Genomic DNA, 17,681 nt, shown 5'->3' on the forward strand with positions numbered 1-17,681 from the left:
ATTTATGTGCAGCAATTGCAGTGTAAATGCTTGCATTTAAAAATGGCAGCCACATCACACATTTCCATAATTTCTACTGACTAAAATTCTATTAAGATTACAATAAAAGTTTAAAAAAACTAAGAGGGCATATATCAACATTTCAGCAAATGTCGATATATGAAAACTTTCTATTAGATGCATGAAGCAAATATTAGATGCATTTGTAAACAGGAACAATTGGAGAATAGTTGTCTAGGAAATTATCAAATATAATTGCTAAACTAAAATTTTCAGTGAAAGGGCTAAAAGATTGTTAGTATTATAAATTGTAAAGATGATTGTGTATATGAGACATGAATGAGAAAGGATATGAGAAGAAAACAAAGATATATGCCTGGTCACATTTCATAAAATTTCAGTGTCCTAAGGATAAAGCTCGAAATCATTAGGTTCTAGAGAATAAGACCATGTCATCATAAAGAATGAAAATCACGCAGATATCATATACTTGATTTGAGCAGTAATGGATGTAACGCTATTAAGTCATTCTTTCCAAGTTCGAATTGAAAATGATTTGAACCTTGAATTCTGTAGCCAAACACGCTTGAAAGCAAATAGAGATTGCAGCATGAAAGAGGCTGGGTAGCAGTTGGGATGTCTCCAGCACCAAGTAACGAAAACCCTTATTCAAATTGGCTTGTTACAGTAAGATTCTTACCTCACGTAGCAAGGGGGTCAGAGACAGGGTGACGAAAACAGTGATACTTGGCCGTCCAGTGGTTAAGACCGTGCGCTTTCACTGCAGGGGGCACAGGCTCGAGCCCCCGTCAGGAGCTAGGATCCCGCACGCCGCGGCCAAAAAAAGAAAGTTAAAAAAATTAGAAAATAAATAAAACAGTGATACTTGGGGCTCTGCTTCTGCTCCTTTCCAGATTCTTCCTTCCTTGTGATGATAGTTTCCTTAGACTAGTGAGCTGGATGCCATAGTCCCAGAACTCACAGCCAGACATGTCTACTAGGAGGGACAGGAGCTACCTGTGTTTCTCTGAGAGAAGGAAACCTTGGAATATGGCCTTACTTCTCTTTTGTTAGGATTATGCCAAGTGCTTATTCCTCAGCCAGGCACAGGCATGGGAAAGATAGCACCATGATGGGTGTAGACCACATAGTACTCACCCTTCAGTGAGTGGGGGCGGGGTTCACTTCCCCTGAATTACGTGGCTTTCATTTTAAGTTCTAATATGAATGGTCTTTTTGAGTCACGTGCATATTGTAACTGATTTAATTTTTTCCCACATATCTTTGGGCTATAAATAGTAAAGTCAATAACAGTAGCAGAATGATAGTCAGTTGCAGAAGTATTCATGTTCATTTTTCTGGCAATGCTCTGATACTGTTGAGAAAGTGGGGAAATTAACAAACACCTTGATCAAAGATTATAACCAAGCAGACTTGCCTCTGTATTGGTATTAAATAAGGGAATGATAGGATTTAACTAAGGATAAAAAGGACCCAAGAAATACCATAGGTAATAGGTGAGCTGTCCTCCACAGAGAAACTTGTTGCTAACAAGATATTTTTCTTTCAAATAAATAGTAGTTTGAAAGATTTTGTCCTCCATTTTTCTATGAGCAATTCAAGTGAAACTCTCCTGACACAAGACAACGTGGTAGGCAGCCATGCAGACAAGCAGCATTGGCATCACCCGGGAGCTTTCAGAGACACCACATCTTAGATCCTACCTAGATCTACTGCATCCATCCTGCATGTGATGAGGATCCCATGTGATTCCAGCGCTCATTAAAGTTTGAGACACCCTGGTGTGGAGAACAAGCTTTGAAGTCAGAACAATAATAACGGCAGTTCAGCCCGATGTGTCCAGTACAGTCAAGCACTTTATAAATCACCCACACTTTTTTTTTAACAGATGAGGAAACAAGGCAATGAGAAGGAAGGAAGAAAGAATGAATGAATGAATATTTCGTAGTCTCTCATGAAATTGAATGGTAAACAAGAGAGGCTTGTTATAAAACCCTGACACCAGTCCTAGTCAGGAATCAAATAACCACTCCTTCCTCCTTACATATTGATATATTAATAAGCCTGTTCTAAGAACTCTTGTACTGTCATTTTCTTACAGTGCTTGCATTTTAATTTGTTAGAAGTTTTGAAAAAATGTTTTGAATGACTAAGGAAAACATACAAATAATTTTATAGATTTTGCTCATGGTTGCTGATCTTAAAGCATATAAACTCTATCTTTGGGTATTTAAATGTTTGTGCAAGCTCACCACAAGGTACTCATGCTGTGCAGGTTCTGTTCAAGTCCTTTCGATGTCCTTACGTATGGGAAGCCATCTCTCACATTTGGAAGGGACTTTGTAAGCCTTTCCCCAAAGGTTAATGTGGTTAGTCTTGATAAACAGAAACTAGGATGTTTACTTAGAAGGGTAATGCTATACTACAGCAAATGTTTTATTTCACAGCTCTTCCATTGACTTAACCCTATATTCGTTTCTAACATTTTCAAGATTATGGTTAATATATGGCCATGATTCTCTGTGATCTCAGTCTCCCCCGCCTTCCCTGTTACTTCAGGATATTACAACAAAACAGAGTGAGGCGGGATACATAAGTTAGATTGTAAAAATTCTGTGGGGTGTTTGTATATTCAGAAGAAGTTTTTTAAAGCATGTATACTGTCCTGCAAATGCTAGTTTTGAAATATATACGGTTTTTATAACCAGATTATAGATGTTTTTAAGTAAGGTGGTCTTGAATGTTACGTAAAATTGAAGACTCCCATTTAAAATTTTTGCAGTTTGCTTCCTTTGGTATTATGCTTTTTTTTTTTTTTTTTTTGCGGTACGCGGGCCTCTCACTGTTATGGCCTCTCCCGTTGCGGAGCGCAGGCCCAGCGGCCATGGCTCACGGGCCCAGCCGCTCCGCAGCATGTGAGATCTTCCCGGACCGGGGCACGAACCCGTGTCCCCTGCATCGGCAGGCTGACTCTCAACCACCGCGCCACCAGGGAAGCCCTGGTGTTATGCTTTTATGAAATACCTTTGATTTACAAAGTTTACTCTGTGTGTGTGAGTGTGTGTGTGTATGTGTCTGTGTGTGTGCGTGCACGTACACACACTCCGTGAAGCACATTATGAAACCATTTGCAGTTACCATTTGGTTTTATTACTCTGGAAATCTCAAGAAATTAGGATTTAGTTGTGCTCAAGAGTTCAGGCTGTCTTTTAAAAATTAGGCTTTGATGACTGAATATGACAAAAGTACTAGTAGTTATTACTTTTGCTGAATATTATCTGGTAAATATTTAGTAATCTTCCTCACCTTTCAGACATGAACTTTTGAATTCAACACGTGAAGACTTACAGCTTGATAAACCAGCTTCAGGAGGTAGGTCTCCAGACTTGTGTCAAATTGTATGTCAAATCAGAACATGATGTACAAGGAATATTGTCCAGGATTCTCTAGAATAATAAACCCATTTTGTTTTTAATAACCCATTATAAATAAATGTAAGCATCACATTTCTGGATAAGCTATAAAAGGACCATGTCTGTTCTATGTTTGAGATGCAAACTTTTTCTGGCATAATGTGTTGAACAGTTTATTATCCTAGTCTGTAGTATCCTAGTCTGTATTCGTATCAGTTGAATGATCATCCATCATTATACCCAGGAGTTAAAAAGACTTATTTCTTAGAGTACGTAGCCATGGGCATCATCGCTTGTTGGTTAGATGTGTTTTGAAGGAAATCCAATCATGATCTGTTCTCTTAGTTGCTTTTGCTCTGGAGTGGAGGGAGTAGGGTGGGAATATAAAATGGAAATTGCATCACTTAAGAGTTGGTGTAATGAAAGGATTGCCAGCATTATTGTGGCCCCAAATTTATCATCACAGAAATCACCTGCTAGCTGCTCTTGAGTAAAATGAATTCTATTTCCTAGCTTCAGTGGTGACACTTTCAATTTATCTCTGTAAAATTACTATTAATTGTGAATTTTCATTTTGTTACTGTTTCGTTAGTTCTTACGCTTCTTATTCAATGTCAGCACTGTTTTAATAAACACATTCTAAAATCTTAGAAGTAATTTTAGTTAGAACAGAAAAACAATACCACCTATTTAGTAATTTATTTAGTAACATTTAATAATTTATTAATGTCATCAAATTGAAGAATTTGTGTATATTACCCTTACAGTAAAAGAAGAGTGGTATGCCAGAATCACTAAGTTACGAAAGATGGTAGATCAGCTTTTCTGCAAAAAATTTGGTAAGTTTAATTTTCCCCCCTAGCTGAAGTATATTGCAGAATAACTTTTCCAGATTTTGCTTTAAGAAAGTAAATACAATGGATGACTCATCTCCAGTTTCCTTTATTGCTGCTTTTTTAACGTATACTATGAAAAGTTTTAAATCTGTACAGAAGGGAAGAGAATATTGTGATGAAAACCCACGTACTCTTGACTAAGTTATTTATACCGTGTACAGGTTATTCGGCACAGGGCATTTCACAGTTTGGGAATCCTTTTGTCTTCGTACCTTTTAATGGTGTACCACAGTGGCATCTGGGGACCACCAGTAGCAGTGTGTCCCTGGAAGGCAGGCTGCTGCTTTGCAGTGTTTTGGTTGTCTTGTTTGTAGTGCTTGCTGTGCTTACATCCCTGAACACTTAAAATACTCAGGTTTGGTTTATCATTGCAACATCTTTCGTTACCAAAAGTAATTCCCTTGCTTTATTGTACTTTTCAGCAGTGTTCAACATAGTTGTCTTATTTTTTTTCTTTCTTAAGCATTTTAAACTATTCTTACGGAAAGTTTCAAACGTTATTGACTCTTGGTTTGTTCCTGGGTTTCTTCATGTCTTATTGGCTGTCTTCATTCTCTTGTTGGTACCTCCCTTGAGTCCATTCTTTAAATTTTGGGGTGCTACTCTACAGCTCAGTCCTGAGCCCTCCACAGATAGTCCCACTCTATCTTAAAAATAGAGTGTTGTCTATATTCCCGATGACTTTAACATTCAAGTTTCTAGCCCTGAAAACTCCTCTTACACCACACCTTTATATTCACCCAGCCGTTTGACAGCTCTTCAGACTTCACAGGTCCTAGATAGAGTCCTTGATTCCCCCTCCAGCATGTTCCTTTCCCAGTCCTCCCAGTGGCACCACACTCTACCTAGTCTTCCAAGCCAAACCCCCTAGCAGTCACGCTTGATTTCATCATTTCCACAAGGCCTCCTGCTGACTCTACGTTTAAAACACACTGCAAATCCATATCTTTTTCTTCTTCACTGCTGTCTGTCACTGTAGTCAAAGTCAATGCCCCAAAGCAGCCAGATTTTACCGCCTACCCTTCTAACATAAACCACGAAGCACACTGTATGTCATCACCCTTTAATTTTTCTTAAAGCACTAATGGCTACCTTTTTCCTTCCACTACAACACAGTTCAAACAGCAGCCCAGATCTTGTCTCTCTTGGCTATTAGTAGAACAGTGCTTGGTGCTTGGGCAGATACTCAACAAATACTGAATGGACCAGTGTCATTAAAAATTACTCAGAAGGGGGCTTCCCTGGTGGCGCAGTGGTTGAGAGTCCGCCTGCCGATGCAGGGGACACGGGTTCGTGCCCCGGTCCGGGAGGATCCCACATGCCGCGGAGCGGCTGGGCCCGTGAGCCATGGCCGCTGAGCCTGCGCGTCCGGAGCCTGTGCTCCGCAACGGGAGAGGTCACAACAGTGAGAGGCCCGCGTACCGCCAAAAAAAAATTAGAAGGATTTCCCTGGCGGGCCAGTGGTTAAGACTGTGCCCTTCCAAAGCAGGGGGCACGGGTTAGATCCCTGGTCAGGGAACTAAGATCACACATGCCCCTCGGCAAACAAACAAATAAATAAAAGTGTGACTCAAAAAAATTGTTTTTAATTAAATAAAAATACATGGAACAGTTTTTGAGAAATTACTGAGCCTTGAGAAAAAGTCAGAGTTTAAGTTTTTCCTCATCAATATCCTTGACCACCGAACACGAATGTAGGACCTTAATGAAAATGTATCTCCTCGTACATCTGGTCAGAAAGCAGCTAATGAACAATAAACTAGAGAATCTTCACCACTTTAAAAATCATTATATTTCCAAGACATTTAGTGAAATAAGATTATGAACCTTATTTGTCATTTGAGGTGCCACCATAGTGTCGTCATAATTCATGAGTAGCTGACATAGGATAATGTGCATCTACATTAACAGGCTTAAACTTTGGCCTCACATTTAGTTCTAGAAATTCAGCCTGGGGTAAGAAACAGCCAATCCTATTAGATCATGGGTGCCTGCCAGCCAGCCATGGCACCCATGGTTTTTCCCTCATGGAAGGAGAAAGCTGTGTGTGAGATAGTGTACTCATAGAAAGAAAAATTGGCCTGTAGAAAATATTTTCTCACTGTATCAGATCTAAGAAAATAGATAAGAGTTTACGTATTGTTACATTACAAACAGCAAAATCCTGCTTGTGGCCTCAGGTGGGTCATTTGCGACTGGGGTCACCTTAGAGAGTGAGAAGCCAGCAGAATTGTTGCTTTCTTTAAGGTTACTGAAAGGGAAAGAAGAAAACATAAGATTGTCTATCATATCAGACACAAGTCTTGAAAGTTGTTTAGCAGCAGCAGCATAGTCATTCAGCACCTGTGAACCCCCTATGTGTCAGGTGCTGAGAACTCAGCAGCACAGAGGATGGTGAATGCTACCCTTGGGAAGCATTCATTTATAACTTAGGGAGATATGCATACCAAAGCAACCAGTAAATATGCAGTATATTAGAAGGTGTTAAGTGTTCAGGAAAAAATTAAGCAAAATGAGGGGGATAGGGAGACAGAGGGTTGGTTACTTAATATAGGGGAGACCTCGTAGATGATGGTGATGAACGCTAATGCACTTGGCCTTCCTCTTTTCTGTAACTTGTGCTGTTTCTCTCTCAATTCCAACAGTTTGGTTCTTTTGTATTTTATAGGAAGTTTGTTAGAATTAGGATTATGTTCTTTTTTGTTATATTTAACAGAAAAATTACAATTAATATTACTCCCAGGTGTGAGTGTGAAAGCCTTTACCATATTTTAAAAGAGAATATTTCTTTTAACAGCCATGATCTAAATTACATTGTATTTGTTTTTTCAAATACACACTCCTTACTTTTATCAGAGAGATCCTATACTTGAGCCCTTCAGATTTGGTGCTCATGAAATGAAGGAAGAAATTAAGACAGAAGGCCTTTGAATTTGAGAGGAAAGTCAGACTAACAAAGAAATGCAGATGCTTCAAGGAGCCACTCTTTTTTCAACCATCAGATTGTAAAATGTTTAAATGTAACACAGAATACGAGGGAGACCATAAGTGCTGATACTTTGTAAATTGTTTGGATCTTTCTTCTTACAAGCTCTGTTTGGATGTGGCTTTATAGTGGGGGTTAGTAATTACATTTTTACATTTTAAAATTTCAATGCCACACCTATTCAAAAGTAGAAAAATAGTACAATGCATTCCCATATACCCATTTTTGTAATCAGTGATGTTTAAGATTTTCCACATTTTGTTCATCCTTTCCTCTTTCATGCCCCTTGTCGGAATTTAATAAAGCATATCACAGGCATGGTGTCATTTTCCTTGTTCAGTGTGCACCATTGAACAACACTTTTATTTATATTATTTTATTTTTGGCCGTGTCGGGTCTTCGTTGCTGCGCGCGCGCTTTCATTGGTTGCGGCGAGCAGGGGCTACTCTTCGTTGTGGTGCACAGGCTTCTCACTGTGGTGGCTTCTCTTGTTGCAGAGCATGGGCTCTAGGTGCACGGGCTTCAGTAGTTGTGGCACACGGGCTCAGTAGTTGTGGTACACGGGCTCAGTAGTTGTGGTGCACGGGCTTAGTTGCTTCACAGCATGTGGGATCTCCCCAGAACCCGTGTCTCCTGCGTTGGCAGGTGGATTCCCAGCCACTGCGCCACCAGAGAAGTCCCAACATTGACGTTTAAAACACAGTCACAGTGTCCTCATCACACTTGACAGAATTAACAGTCTCCTTGCTCTTATCCAGTCCTTCATTGAGTTTCCTCATTTATCTGAAAAGTATCTTTTAAGTTTTTGCCTCGAACCTGGATTTAAACAATAAAGTTTCGTGTCTTAATTTTGCTTGATATGTCTCTTTTAATCTAAACCAGCCTCTGCTTACTATTTTTATTTGTCATTCCTTGAATTATTTCTTGGAGAATGGTACACTGATGAGGTTTAAGGGGTAAAGAACAGTAATCTTATGGTTGCAATACAGATAAAAGTATAGCCTGAAGTAAGTTAGTGTGCAAGAGCCAATAAAAAGTTTATTGTACTCATGAAGCATTAAGTAGCAAAAGTCTGCCTCCGGATATTTGAAAAAGTAGTATTTAAGTTGCACTCTTTATTGTTGGTCATGATTTTCTTCTCTTTATTTATTCTCAAAGATACTGAGAATTTTAAAAATAAGATCTTAGAGGGACTTCCCTGGTGGTCCAGTGGCTAAGACTCCACGCTTCCAACGCATGGGGCCCGGGTTCGATCCCTGGTCAGGGAACTAGGTCCCACATGCATGCTGCAACTAAAGATCCTGCATGCCGCAACTGAGACCCAGCGCAGCCAAATAAATCTCTTTTTAAAAAGTACATAAAAATAAGATCTTAGAGCTATTATGATGGCCTTAGTATCAGGAAACTTAAATTCACCAAAAGTTACTTCTTGATCAAGGGTCATTTAATATTTGCATTTGCTGTATTAAGTCTATTTCAGTAGTTGCTGTTGATATTTTCAGAGTATACGTTGCTTTTTAAAAAGTTGACATATACTTTGCTATGGATCGTAATAAAATATGATTTCAGCAGAAACTTCATCTCCAGTCTTTTGTATTGCTTTTCTTCTGTAAAGCTGAAGCCTTAGGGAGCACCGAAGCCAAGGCTGTACCTTACCAGAAATTTGAAGCACATCCTCATGACCTCTATGTGGAAGGACTACCAGAAAACATTCCTTTTAGAAGTCCCTCGTGGTATGGAATCCCAAGGCTGGAAAAAATTATTCAAGTGGGCAATCGAATTAAATTTGTTATTAAAAGGTAGGATTATAATTTGCAGAAACAAATTTAATGTTGTCATTAAGAAAAAATTAATTTTATAAAAATGGGCTTTTCCCCTTCCCAGTTGGACTTACTCTCCATATTTAAGATTAAGGTATTACATTTAGATTCATTTTTTGAGCAAGTGTCTATGCAGTGCCAGGCACCAGATGTACAAAATTGGGTCCACCAGGAATCCTGTCCTTGGGAGGCTTATTATATAGATCAGTGCAGTAAAGTGCTACTTGAACACTTTGGGGGAGAAGGCAAGGGTGGCATGCAGTTTGGTCACTTGTGCATAGAGAACGCAAGAAGGGGGTTCAAATAAAGGAAGTAACATAGGTAGGTAGGCGCAGGGAGGTGTCAGATGTACTCGAATGTTCGGCTAACCACACCATTCTGTGTGGAAGGATTGATGACCTTGAGGGCATAGCATGATAGACTGAGATGGCCCAGTGGAGGAAGGCTTTCTGTCCTTCGCAGTCAGCAGAGTATTGGAGGGGTTTTAAAGCTGATTCCTCTTAAAATAACTTGAATTGGCCCTTAAGAGTGTTATTTTGGCTTGAGTTCGAAGGCTAGCAGAATGGGGAATTTGAGGGCAGGGAGTGGGGACAGAAGGCCCACTGAATAAAGAAGAATTATCGTTGGGACAGAATTCGCTTGCTGCTTGGGGGTTGTGCATTCGTATGTCTGTTTGTTGGGACACGCTTTAGGGTGACATAGCTAGATATATCTACCTGTATTGTGCTCTAGTCCGTCTGAAGTTTCAGAAACAGGAGGTCGAACTGCTTTGGGGCAAAACACAACTGTTTTGCACAAGTTAAGCTTAAAATTCCTTTGAGGACATACAGGTGGTTCCACGTGAATCTTTGTAAATTGCTACTTTAAGAAGAATTAAAGTCACCAAAATGATATTGTCACTGCAAATGAAGGTGGAGTGAACCACACTGGAAATTAAAGTGGGCTTAAATGCTCTCATCCTGATGTCAATTGTATTTTTACAGACCAGAGCTTCTGACTCACAGCACTACTGAAGTTACTCAGCCAAGAACGAATACACCAGGTAAGATAGTTGTGAAATCCTTTTTAAAAGCTTAAGTAAGTCGTTTCTAAGCTTTCATTAATCTTGTAAAGCCATGGAATTCCTCTTTTTTCTCCCTTCCACCCAAAAAGCCTTTTGTGGAAGGTCAATACAGGCACTCCTTGATTTATCCACATGAACATAAGCAGTCTGGGGGGAACTCGAGCTTTGAGTTTAGACCGGTGGTATTTAGGAGAAATATAACGTGCGTCACAAATGCAAGCCATATATGTCATGTAAAATTTTCTAGTAGCCAAATCTGTTTTTCATCCTGTAATCAACATAAATACATGATGAGTTAGTTTACATTTATCTGCATTCTTTATTTGAAACTCTGGTGTGTATTATACACTTACAGCACATCTTAATTCAAGTAGCGACGTTTCAGGTGCTCAGTTGCCCACATGTGGCTAATGTGCCAGACCATGCAGATTTAGGCCTTAATCTATTCACAAGGACCTTGCTTTTAAAATGACAAATACTGTGATTGCAGCAGCTGTGCTGGCATCATGCCCAATAGAAGAGAACTTTTTAAAAGTCTCGGTCTCAGTTGTCTGAATGGTTTTATTTTCTTTGAGGTATAAGTGTGCCTTTATTTCTTTCCCATCTTTTTGTTTTCCATTCCATAATGTCAGAAAAAGTGACCACAACTTGTAGATCTTCTGCAACCTTAGGAACTTCTGTTGCTAAGAACCAGTGGGTGTTTCTGAATTGTTGCAGTTAATCTTTTCCCTCCCTCTCTCCCTCCCTCCCTCCCTCCCTCCCTCCCTCCTTCCTTCCCTCCCTCCCTCCCTCCCTTCCTTGCTTCCTTGCTTCCTTCCTTCCTTCCTTCCTTTTCTTTCATTTTTGCAGTTAATCATTTTTGTAAATGCTAAGGTGAACTACTATACAGGAGGGGTTATTTGTCTGAACTGTAATACTGATTCTTGAGCTTTTAGGGTACCTGGAGGCAACCGGTGAAGGTCACCAGTATGCCAAATAGATTGTATATAATCTTTTGTTTATCATGGCATGAGAAGTATTTGAGAAATACTGTACTAAGGGAAACAGACTATCTTGTGCCCAGAATCCTGCCGGGGAGAAGATAAGAGTTGAGGCTTAACTTCCCAGGCTGAGCAGCAACATTAACCCAGCAAACTCCCCAGAATGCTTTAGATTTAGGCAAAGAAACAAAATATTGGCGGCAAATTGAAGATTGGACATGACAGAGACTTTGCTAAGCAAAATAATGCAAAGAAAACTATTCCCAAAGGTAGCGCTTTAATATGCATTAGTCTGAGTATGAAGGTCTGTGTGTGAGTCTTGGTTTCGCAAGACAGACCTCAAGTTCAAGCTTGTGATTAATGTGATCACTGCTTTTATTAGGAGCAATTCTAATAATGACTGCAAATTGAGGACGTGAAACATGTATTATTGGAACGATCTGTAGGCACCATACAAGTTACTCCGAGGATTTAGTAATATTTTAAGTAGTACTTGATCTGCTGTTTTCTAGCATAGATGGTTACAGGCCTATTATCAAAAGACTCTCCATTCTCCCAATTATTAACAATGCTTGGCCTTCTACCATTCGTAGAAGACCTTGGAAAGAATCAAAGGTTGTCCTTCTTCATTGCAACAAAATGTTACTGGGTCTGCCAGTCACCTAGGCGTTAGTCTTGCTGGGCCAATTCAAGTCCCAGCGTACCTGACAGAAGAATTGTATTAGTCCTTGCCATCAGAGACGTCTGCTTATCTCTGAGGTAACAGTTGTATGCTTAAACACACGTGGGTGCACTTTGTTCTCAATTTGGTAAAAGGTGGATGTCACATGTGAGGAAGTTGGGGCACTAGCCAGATAGCTGAGCTTTGAAGGGGAAGAATGAGAAGGTACTTGGTTCTTGTGTAGAATGGTACAGAGATCTTTTTGTATTAGAGCAGCAAATACCAGAGAAGGAAGTGCAGGGTGAGGCAGAAGGGCTGACTGAGCACCAGGTTAACAGAAGCCCTTTACCTCAGAGAAGGAGAGTCTAGATATTGTTTATAGTAGTATTCAAATTTGGTTTATACCAGACTGACTTCGTCTGGTCGAATGGCCGAGTTACCATATTAAACCCTTGAGATGCTGGGTTTTCTTTTAAAGAAAAGGTTTTAAAGTACTTTCACAGTAAAAGTAAAGTGAAAATGAAAGATTTCCTGAGGCTCCCAACCTTTAGCAGTATTTTCAGAACTTCTCCAACATTTCCTGTCACCTTGTCCACAGACACAAATGGCTTTCACACGTAGTGCGATTCTTGCACTCTCTACCCTTCCCTCTTACTCTCTCTTTCCCTCCTTTCCTTATCCAATACCTCCAACCATCCTCCATTGTCTCCAAGTCTACCTCCGTCCTCTCCATCCTCAGCTCCAACAAACAAGCCCCGATTATCTGTCCAAGTAAGTGCCACCCTACGTGTCTTTTATAATAGCTTATTTTTTCTTTATTTTTATGTTGTATTTAAAAGGGGATGGTTGTCTTATAAATGAGGGGTAAGGAAATAAACTGGATTCTGGATGTGAGTAGTGCTGAGTGACAGCTCCCTAATCACTTTATCATTTATTTCTTGCTGTGATTAGTGAAGTTTTCCTTTGTGTAAATCTGTAGGCACACGTGTTCGATAAAACAAGGAATGCCTGTTTAGAAAGCAAATACAAGTGAAGCTCCTCTGGTTGAACCTGGTATAGGAGGCCTGGATCTTTATATAGCTGGTCCTCCCAACCCTGAGGGTTCTTTGATGTACCTCCGAGGAAAAGTGTTTGAAAGCCATTCATTCTAAATACTTACGAACAAGTTCTTCTTTATTTACAATGTAAACTTAAATTTGAATTCTATCTCCCTGTACTTCTGATATTTGACAAGTGCAGGAAATCCTTCTTTTCCTTATCTGAAGTTTTTGCTTTTAAGCAAAATTTTATTAAGAGTGTCACTGGATTGTACATCTAAAACTAATACAGTGTTATATGCCGATTATCTCTCAAGTTTTTAAAAAATAGCATCACTGGAAAGAACAGCGTCCAGTCTGATTTTGTGTCAGCATCCATAAGGGACATTGTTGATTAGATTTATTTTTCCTTTCCAGTCAAAGAAGATTGGAATGTCAGAATTACCAAGCTACGGAAGCAAGTGGAAGAGATTTTTAATTTGAAATTTGGTAAGTAAAACACAGTGATTATGTCTTAATTTAAAAACATTAATGAAAGGCAGTGTTTTGAATGAACATCATAGCAGTTCAGGACCTAAAGAAAGAAGGTCCCAGAAACTGGGTTTGACTTTCTGCTACTACATTCACTACTTAAACTGAGCGAGTTACTTTCTGTCTCCTGGACTCCGTTTTCTCGTGTGTCAGAGTGGGAAAGGAAGGGAGGAGTTGGGGAGGAATCTCAGTTCCGCTGTCTGTACTTGTAACCTGGCTAACACCTGTGGCCAATAGGTTTCATCGTCTGTTTCAACGTAGATTTGTTGACAGCGGTTTCCTGGAGCGCTGTCTTGAGGATTCTGAGGAGGCTCAGCAAGAGTGTTTCAGTTGATTGGGTGTGTCTGTCATGGAGAAGGAAGTAAGGAGTGGAGTGATATCAATATTCCTGGGGCGTTGCCATCGTCGTTTTAATAACTGGTATTGACGTTTGTGTCCTGGATCAGGAATCTTCAGTACTCTTGACCAGTTCTGCTCAGATGCACCTTATGCACCTCTTATCTTTTTTCTTTTTCTTTCTTTCTTTCTTTCTTTTTTGTTTTTTTTGGGGGGGCCATGCCCCGCGCAGCTTGTGGGATCTTAGTTCCCGACCAGGGATCGCACCCTGCCCCTCGGCAGTGAAGGCACAGAGTCCTAACCACTGGACCACCGGGGAATTCCCTCTTATCTTTTAAACAGCAGACTTGCACCTAGATGGTAACACAAGGGCTGGATAGTTGCCATTTCGGTAGTATGGCAGTGAAATGGCTGTAGTTCATTTCTGCCCAGAGCACAGAGACAATTTTGATTAATCATCCCTTTGCTTTGAAGTGGTAAAATGTTCCTCTTATATTTTAGGCTTCTTTACACAATATACTAAGCAAAATACCTGTATTACTAGGTGGAAATTTGCCAGATTGTTGGGAACTTCTGCACAACGTATTTGAGAATGCCCAGATGTCAACCACACTTAGTATGGCGATCATTTGACAACATATACAAATAGCAAATCATTACATTATACGCTTGAAACTAATATAATGTTACATGTTCATTACATCACAATTTTAAATATATGTATATATATATTAAAAACATAAACAGAGACTGCTGTCAGACAAAACTAAAAGACTGTAAAATTTTACCTTCCATAAGTTATGTTCTCTTACACTTTCAGCTCAAGCTCTCGGACTCACAGAGGCAGTAAAAGTACCATACCCGGTGTTTGAATCAAACCCCGAGTTCCTTTATGTAGAAGGCTTGCCAGAAGGAATTCCCTTTCGAAGCCCTACCTGGTTTGGAATTCCACGACTTGAAAGGATTGTCCGTGGAAGTAATAAAATCAAGTTTGTTGTTAAAAAGTAAGTTCTTTTTGCCAGTGTAGTCCTTTCTGGAATTAGAACAATCAAGGCATATTTCTATTAAAATTTTTTTCTAGCTTCAGGTTACGGCTAAGGCTTTGAAGTCCACGATGGAAAGCGTAGCATTGAGCTGCAGTCCTGGCCTTGTCCATTGCCTCCCATCCTTTAACTTGTCCTTGATTTTCTTCATCGGGACAAGGAGAGTTGTACCTGCCTCACATTGGTGGAGGTGAAGTTTGTTAAGAGATGCTATGTTGTCTCTTACTATTGATAGATACTTGAGGGCAGGATGAAAGTGCTGATTTTTATGTGCTCTGTTATTCCTGCTTAAACTTACGGGCAACTGAATTTCAGTGATTAAGTTTCTCATTTATATGTCTGCAGAGTTTCAGTAGTTGAAGAAACTAAACTAGTGTTAGTTAATTTTCATTTTCATGAAAGAAGTCATTTACTCTTCATAAAATCATTTAGCAGGCATTTGTAGGAAGGAAAAGTGAATTTTTTTGGTCCATAACGGAAGAAACTATTGTTACATTACAGAGTTATCATTGGTCATCACAATTTTTACTAGCTGTGAAGACCAATATTATACTGGCCACTGTAATGTTTCTTGGTTTTTTCTCTAGACCTGAACTAGTTATTTCCTACTTGCCTCCTGGAATGGCTAGTAAAATAAACACTAAAGGTAAGAGATTATGTATACCTTCATTATACTTCAGTGCGTTAAAACATACTGAGTCGTTGGCACATATCTTTTGGGGGCTTTCGGTTTGTTTCTTTGCTTTTTAAGGTATTTTGTTTAATGAACCCCCCTCCTCCCTCTCCCTCCCTCCCTCCCTCCCTCCCTCCTCTGTGTCTCTTAAAAGTAAACATTTCATCGGCAGTTTCACGTTTGCAATCCTCCTTCATTCATGTTTCCACAGCTTTGTTGAGACTCATGTGGAGGATTACACTACCAGTTTAATTCTTCGGGTTTCTTTGAAAAGAGCCAAACTGTATGAATTTTAATACTCTGCTTTTATAAAGCATCTCCTTCTGGATTTTTTACAACATGCAAAAGAAATTGTATGCTTACTTTACAGCTTTGCAGTCCCCGAAAAGACCACGAAGCCCTGGGAGTAATTCAAAAGTTCCTGAAATTGAGGTCACTGTTGAAGGTGAGGTTGCTCTGTGGCCCGTTCCTGTCCGTTCTACAATTCACTAGTTAATCTGTTGCTTCTTCACTTTACTATTTATATTTTTTTGCAAATGAGTTTTTATAAAACTTGTTTTAGGTGCAGAACACTTAACTGCGATAAAGCTAGATTTCTTTTTTTTTTAATTAATTAATTAATTAATTTTTGGGTGCATTGGGTCTTCGTTGCTGTGTGCGGGCTTTCTCTAGTTGCAGCGAGCGGGGGCTGCTCTTCATTGCGGTGCAGTGGCTCCTCTTGTTGTGGCGCACGGGCTCTAGGTGCGCGTGCTTCAGTAGTTGTGACTCGCAGACTCTAGAGCGCAGGCTCAGTAGTTGTGGCGCACGGGCTTAGTTGCTTCGGGGCGTGTGGGATCTTCCCGGATCAGGGCTCGAACCCGTGTCCCCTGTGTTGGCAGGCGGATTCTTAACCACTGCGCCACCGGGGTAGTCCCAAAGTTAGATTTTCTGAATGTTTCTAAGTAACAATTGCAATTACAAGGTGATATTTCTCCACAGCCTCGCCACCACGTGTTACTTTCTGCTTTTTAGATAATATCCATCCTAATGGGTGTCCGTTCCTTTTTCTTGATGACTAGCATTTCATTGTGTGGATATACCGTATTTTGTTTATTCATCGGTTGATGGACATTTGGTTTGTACTACTTTTTGGCTATTTGTGAGTAATGCTGCTCTGAACATTCGTGTACAAGGGCAGTGATGGGTTAATGAAAAATGGTTTTGACCTGCCTTCAGATTAACAGAGAATCTCTTTCTGTTGTCTTACCCAAGCCACAGAGGACCTTGTCCCACAGTAGCTTTCTTTTGCTTAACCAGGGCTCTGAATAGACCCCAAATTTAATTTATATTTGTTGAAATACCACAAAGTAGTTGTTAGTGGTTTAACACTAACTAATTTGGGTAGCAAAGAGCTGTGTCCGTGTTCAGGGACTTTTTGTCAAGAGTGTGGTAGCAAGGAGGGACTTTTTTTTTTCCCCACCATACTAGTGTTTTCTTTTAAATTATACATCATGCTTGTAAATGGATTTTTTTATTACTTTAAAAATCAAATTTATTGAGTACACTTTATATGCGATAAAATGCACGCATTTTAATTTTACAGTTTGAGTTCTGAAAAATGCTTGCAGCACCGCTTTAGTCAATGGATAGAACATCTCCCTCACCCTAAAACGTCTCACACACGCTCCTTGGCAGTCACTCCCTCACAGGCCAGGCCACAGGCAACCATCGATCCGCCTTTTGTCACCATGGAACACTTCTGCCTGTTGCAGAATTTCATATAAATGGAATCATGTGGCGTCTTTTCTTTCTATGGTCGCCTTCTTTTGCTTAGCACAACGTTGCTAGATTTATACTTGCTGCATGTTTCAGTGTTTCTTTTTATTGCTGAGCATTACTCCATTGCATGGATTCACCAGAATCAATTTATGCGTTTGTCGGTGGGCATTTGGGTTTATTTCCTGTCTTTGTCTGGTAAAGATGCTATATGAACATTTGTGTACAAAACGTGGCATATGCTTTCCTTCTTTTGAATAGATATTTAGAGTGGAATTACTGGGTTTTTAACTTTCTAAGAAACAGTTTACCAAACTGATTGTATCGCTTTACACTTCTGCCAGGAATGTATGAGAATGCCAGTTGCTGCACATCCTCACAGTACTTGATATTGTCCTTCTTTTTATTTTAGCCATTCTAGTGGGTGTGTAGTGTCATTTCACTTAAGCATAAACCAGAATGCCAG

At 39.8% G+C, this 17,681-nt stretch overlaps 1 protein-coding gene across 12 annotated transcripts in view; it reads left to right on the top strand.

The window, feature by feature from the left end:
* GTF2I (general transcription factor IIi) overlaps window positions 1–17,681 on the top strand; it is a 95,550-nt gene that overhangs the window by 66,738 nt on the left and 11,131 nt on the right. For all 12 annotated transcript variants that reach the window (XR_016387774.1, XM_022588111.3, XM_022588114.3 and 9 more), the window contains 8 exons: window positions 3,335–3,393; window positions 4,202–4,273; window positions 8,932–9,115; window positions 10,120–10,178; window positions 13,295–13,366; window positions 14,565–14,748; window positions 15,375–15,433; window positions 15,831–15,905. Coding sequence is in view for 11 of the 12 variants with exons in the window: in XM_022588111.3 (XP_022443819.1) it covers window positions 3,335–3,393; window positions 4,202–4,273; window positions 8,932–9,115; window positions 10,120–10,178; window positions 13,295–13,366; window positions 14,565–14,748; window positions 15,375–15,433; window positions 15,831–15,905 (764 nt within the window). In the remaining variant the exon portion in view is untranslated. The remainder of the gene's footprint in view (window positions 1–3,334; window positions 3,394–4,201; window positions 4,274–8,931; window positions 9,116–10,119; window positions 10,179–13,294; window positions 13,367–14,564; window positions 14,749–15,374; window positions 15,434–15,830; window positions 15,906–17,681) is intronic.

The sequence above is a fragment of the Delphinapterus leucas genome, chromosome 15 (assembly GCF_059928025.1).
Source record: "Delphinapterus leucas isolate spDelLeu-1000000601 "Yukka" chromosome 15, BTC_Dleu_Yukka2, whole genome shotgun sequence".
Classification (NCBI taxonomy): Eukaryota; Metazoa; Chordata; class Mammalia; order Artiodactyla; family Monodontidae; genus Delphinapterus; species Delphinapterus leucas.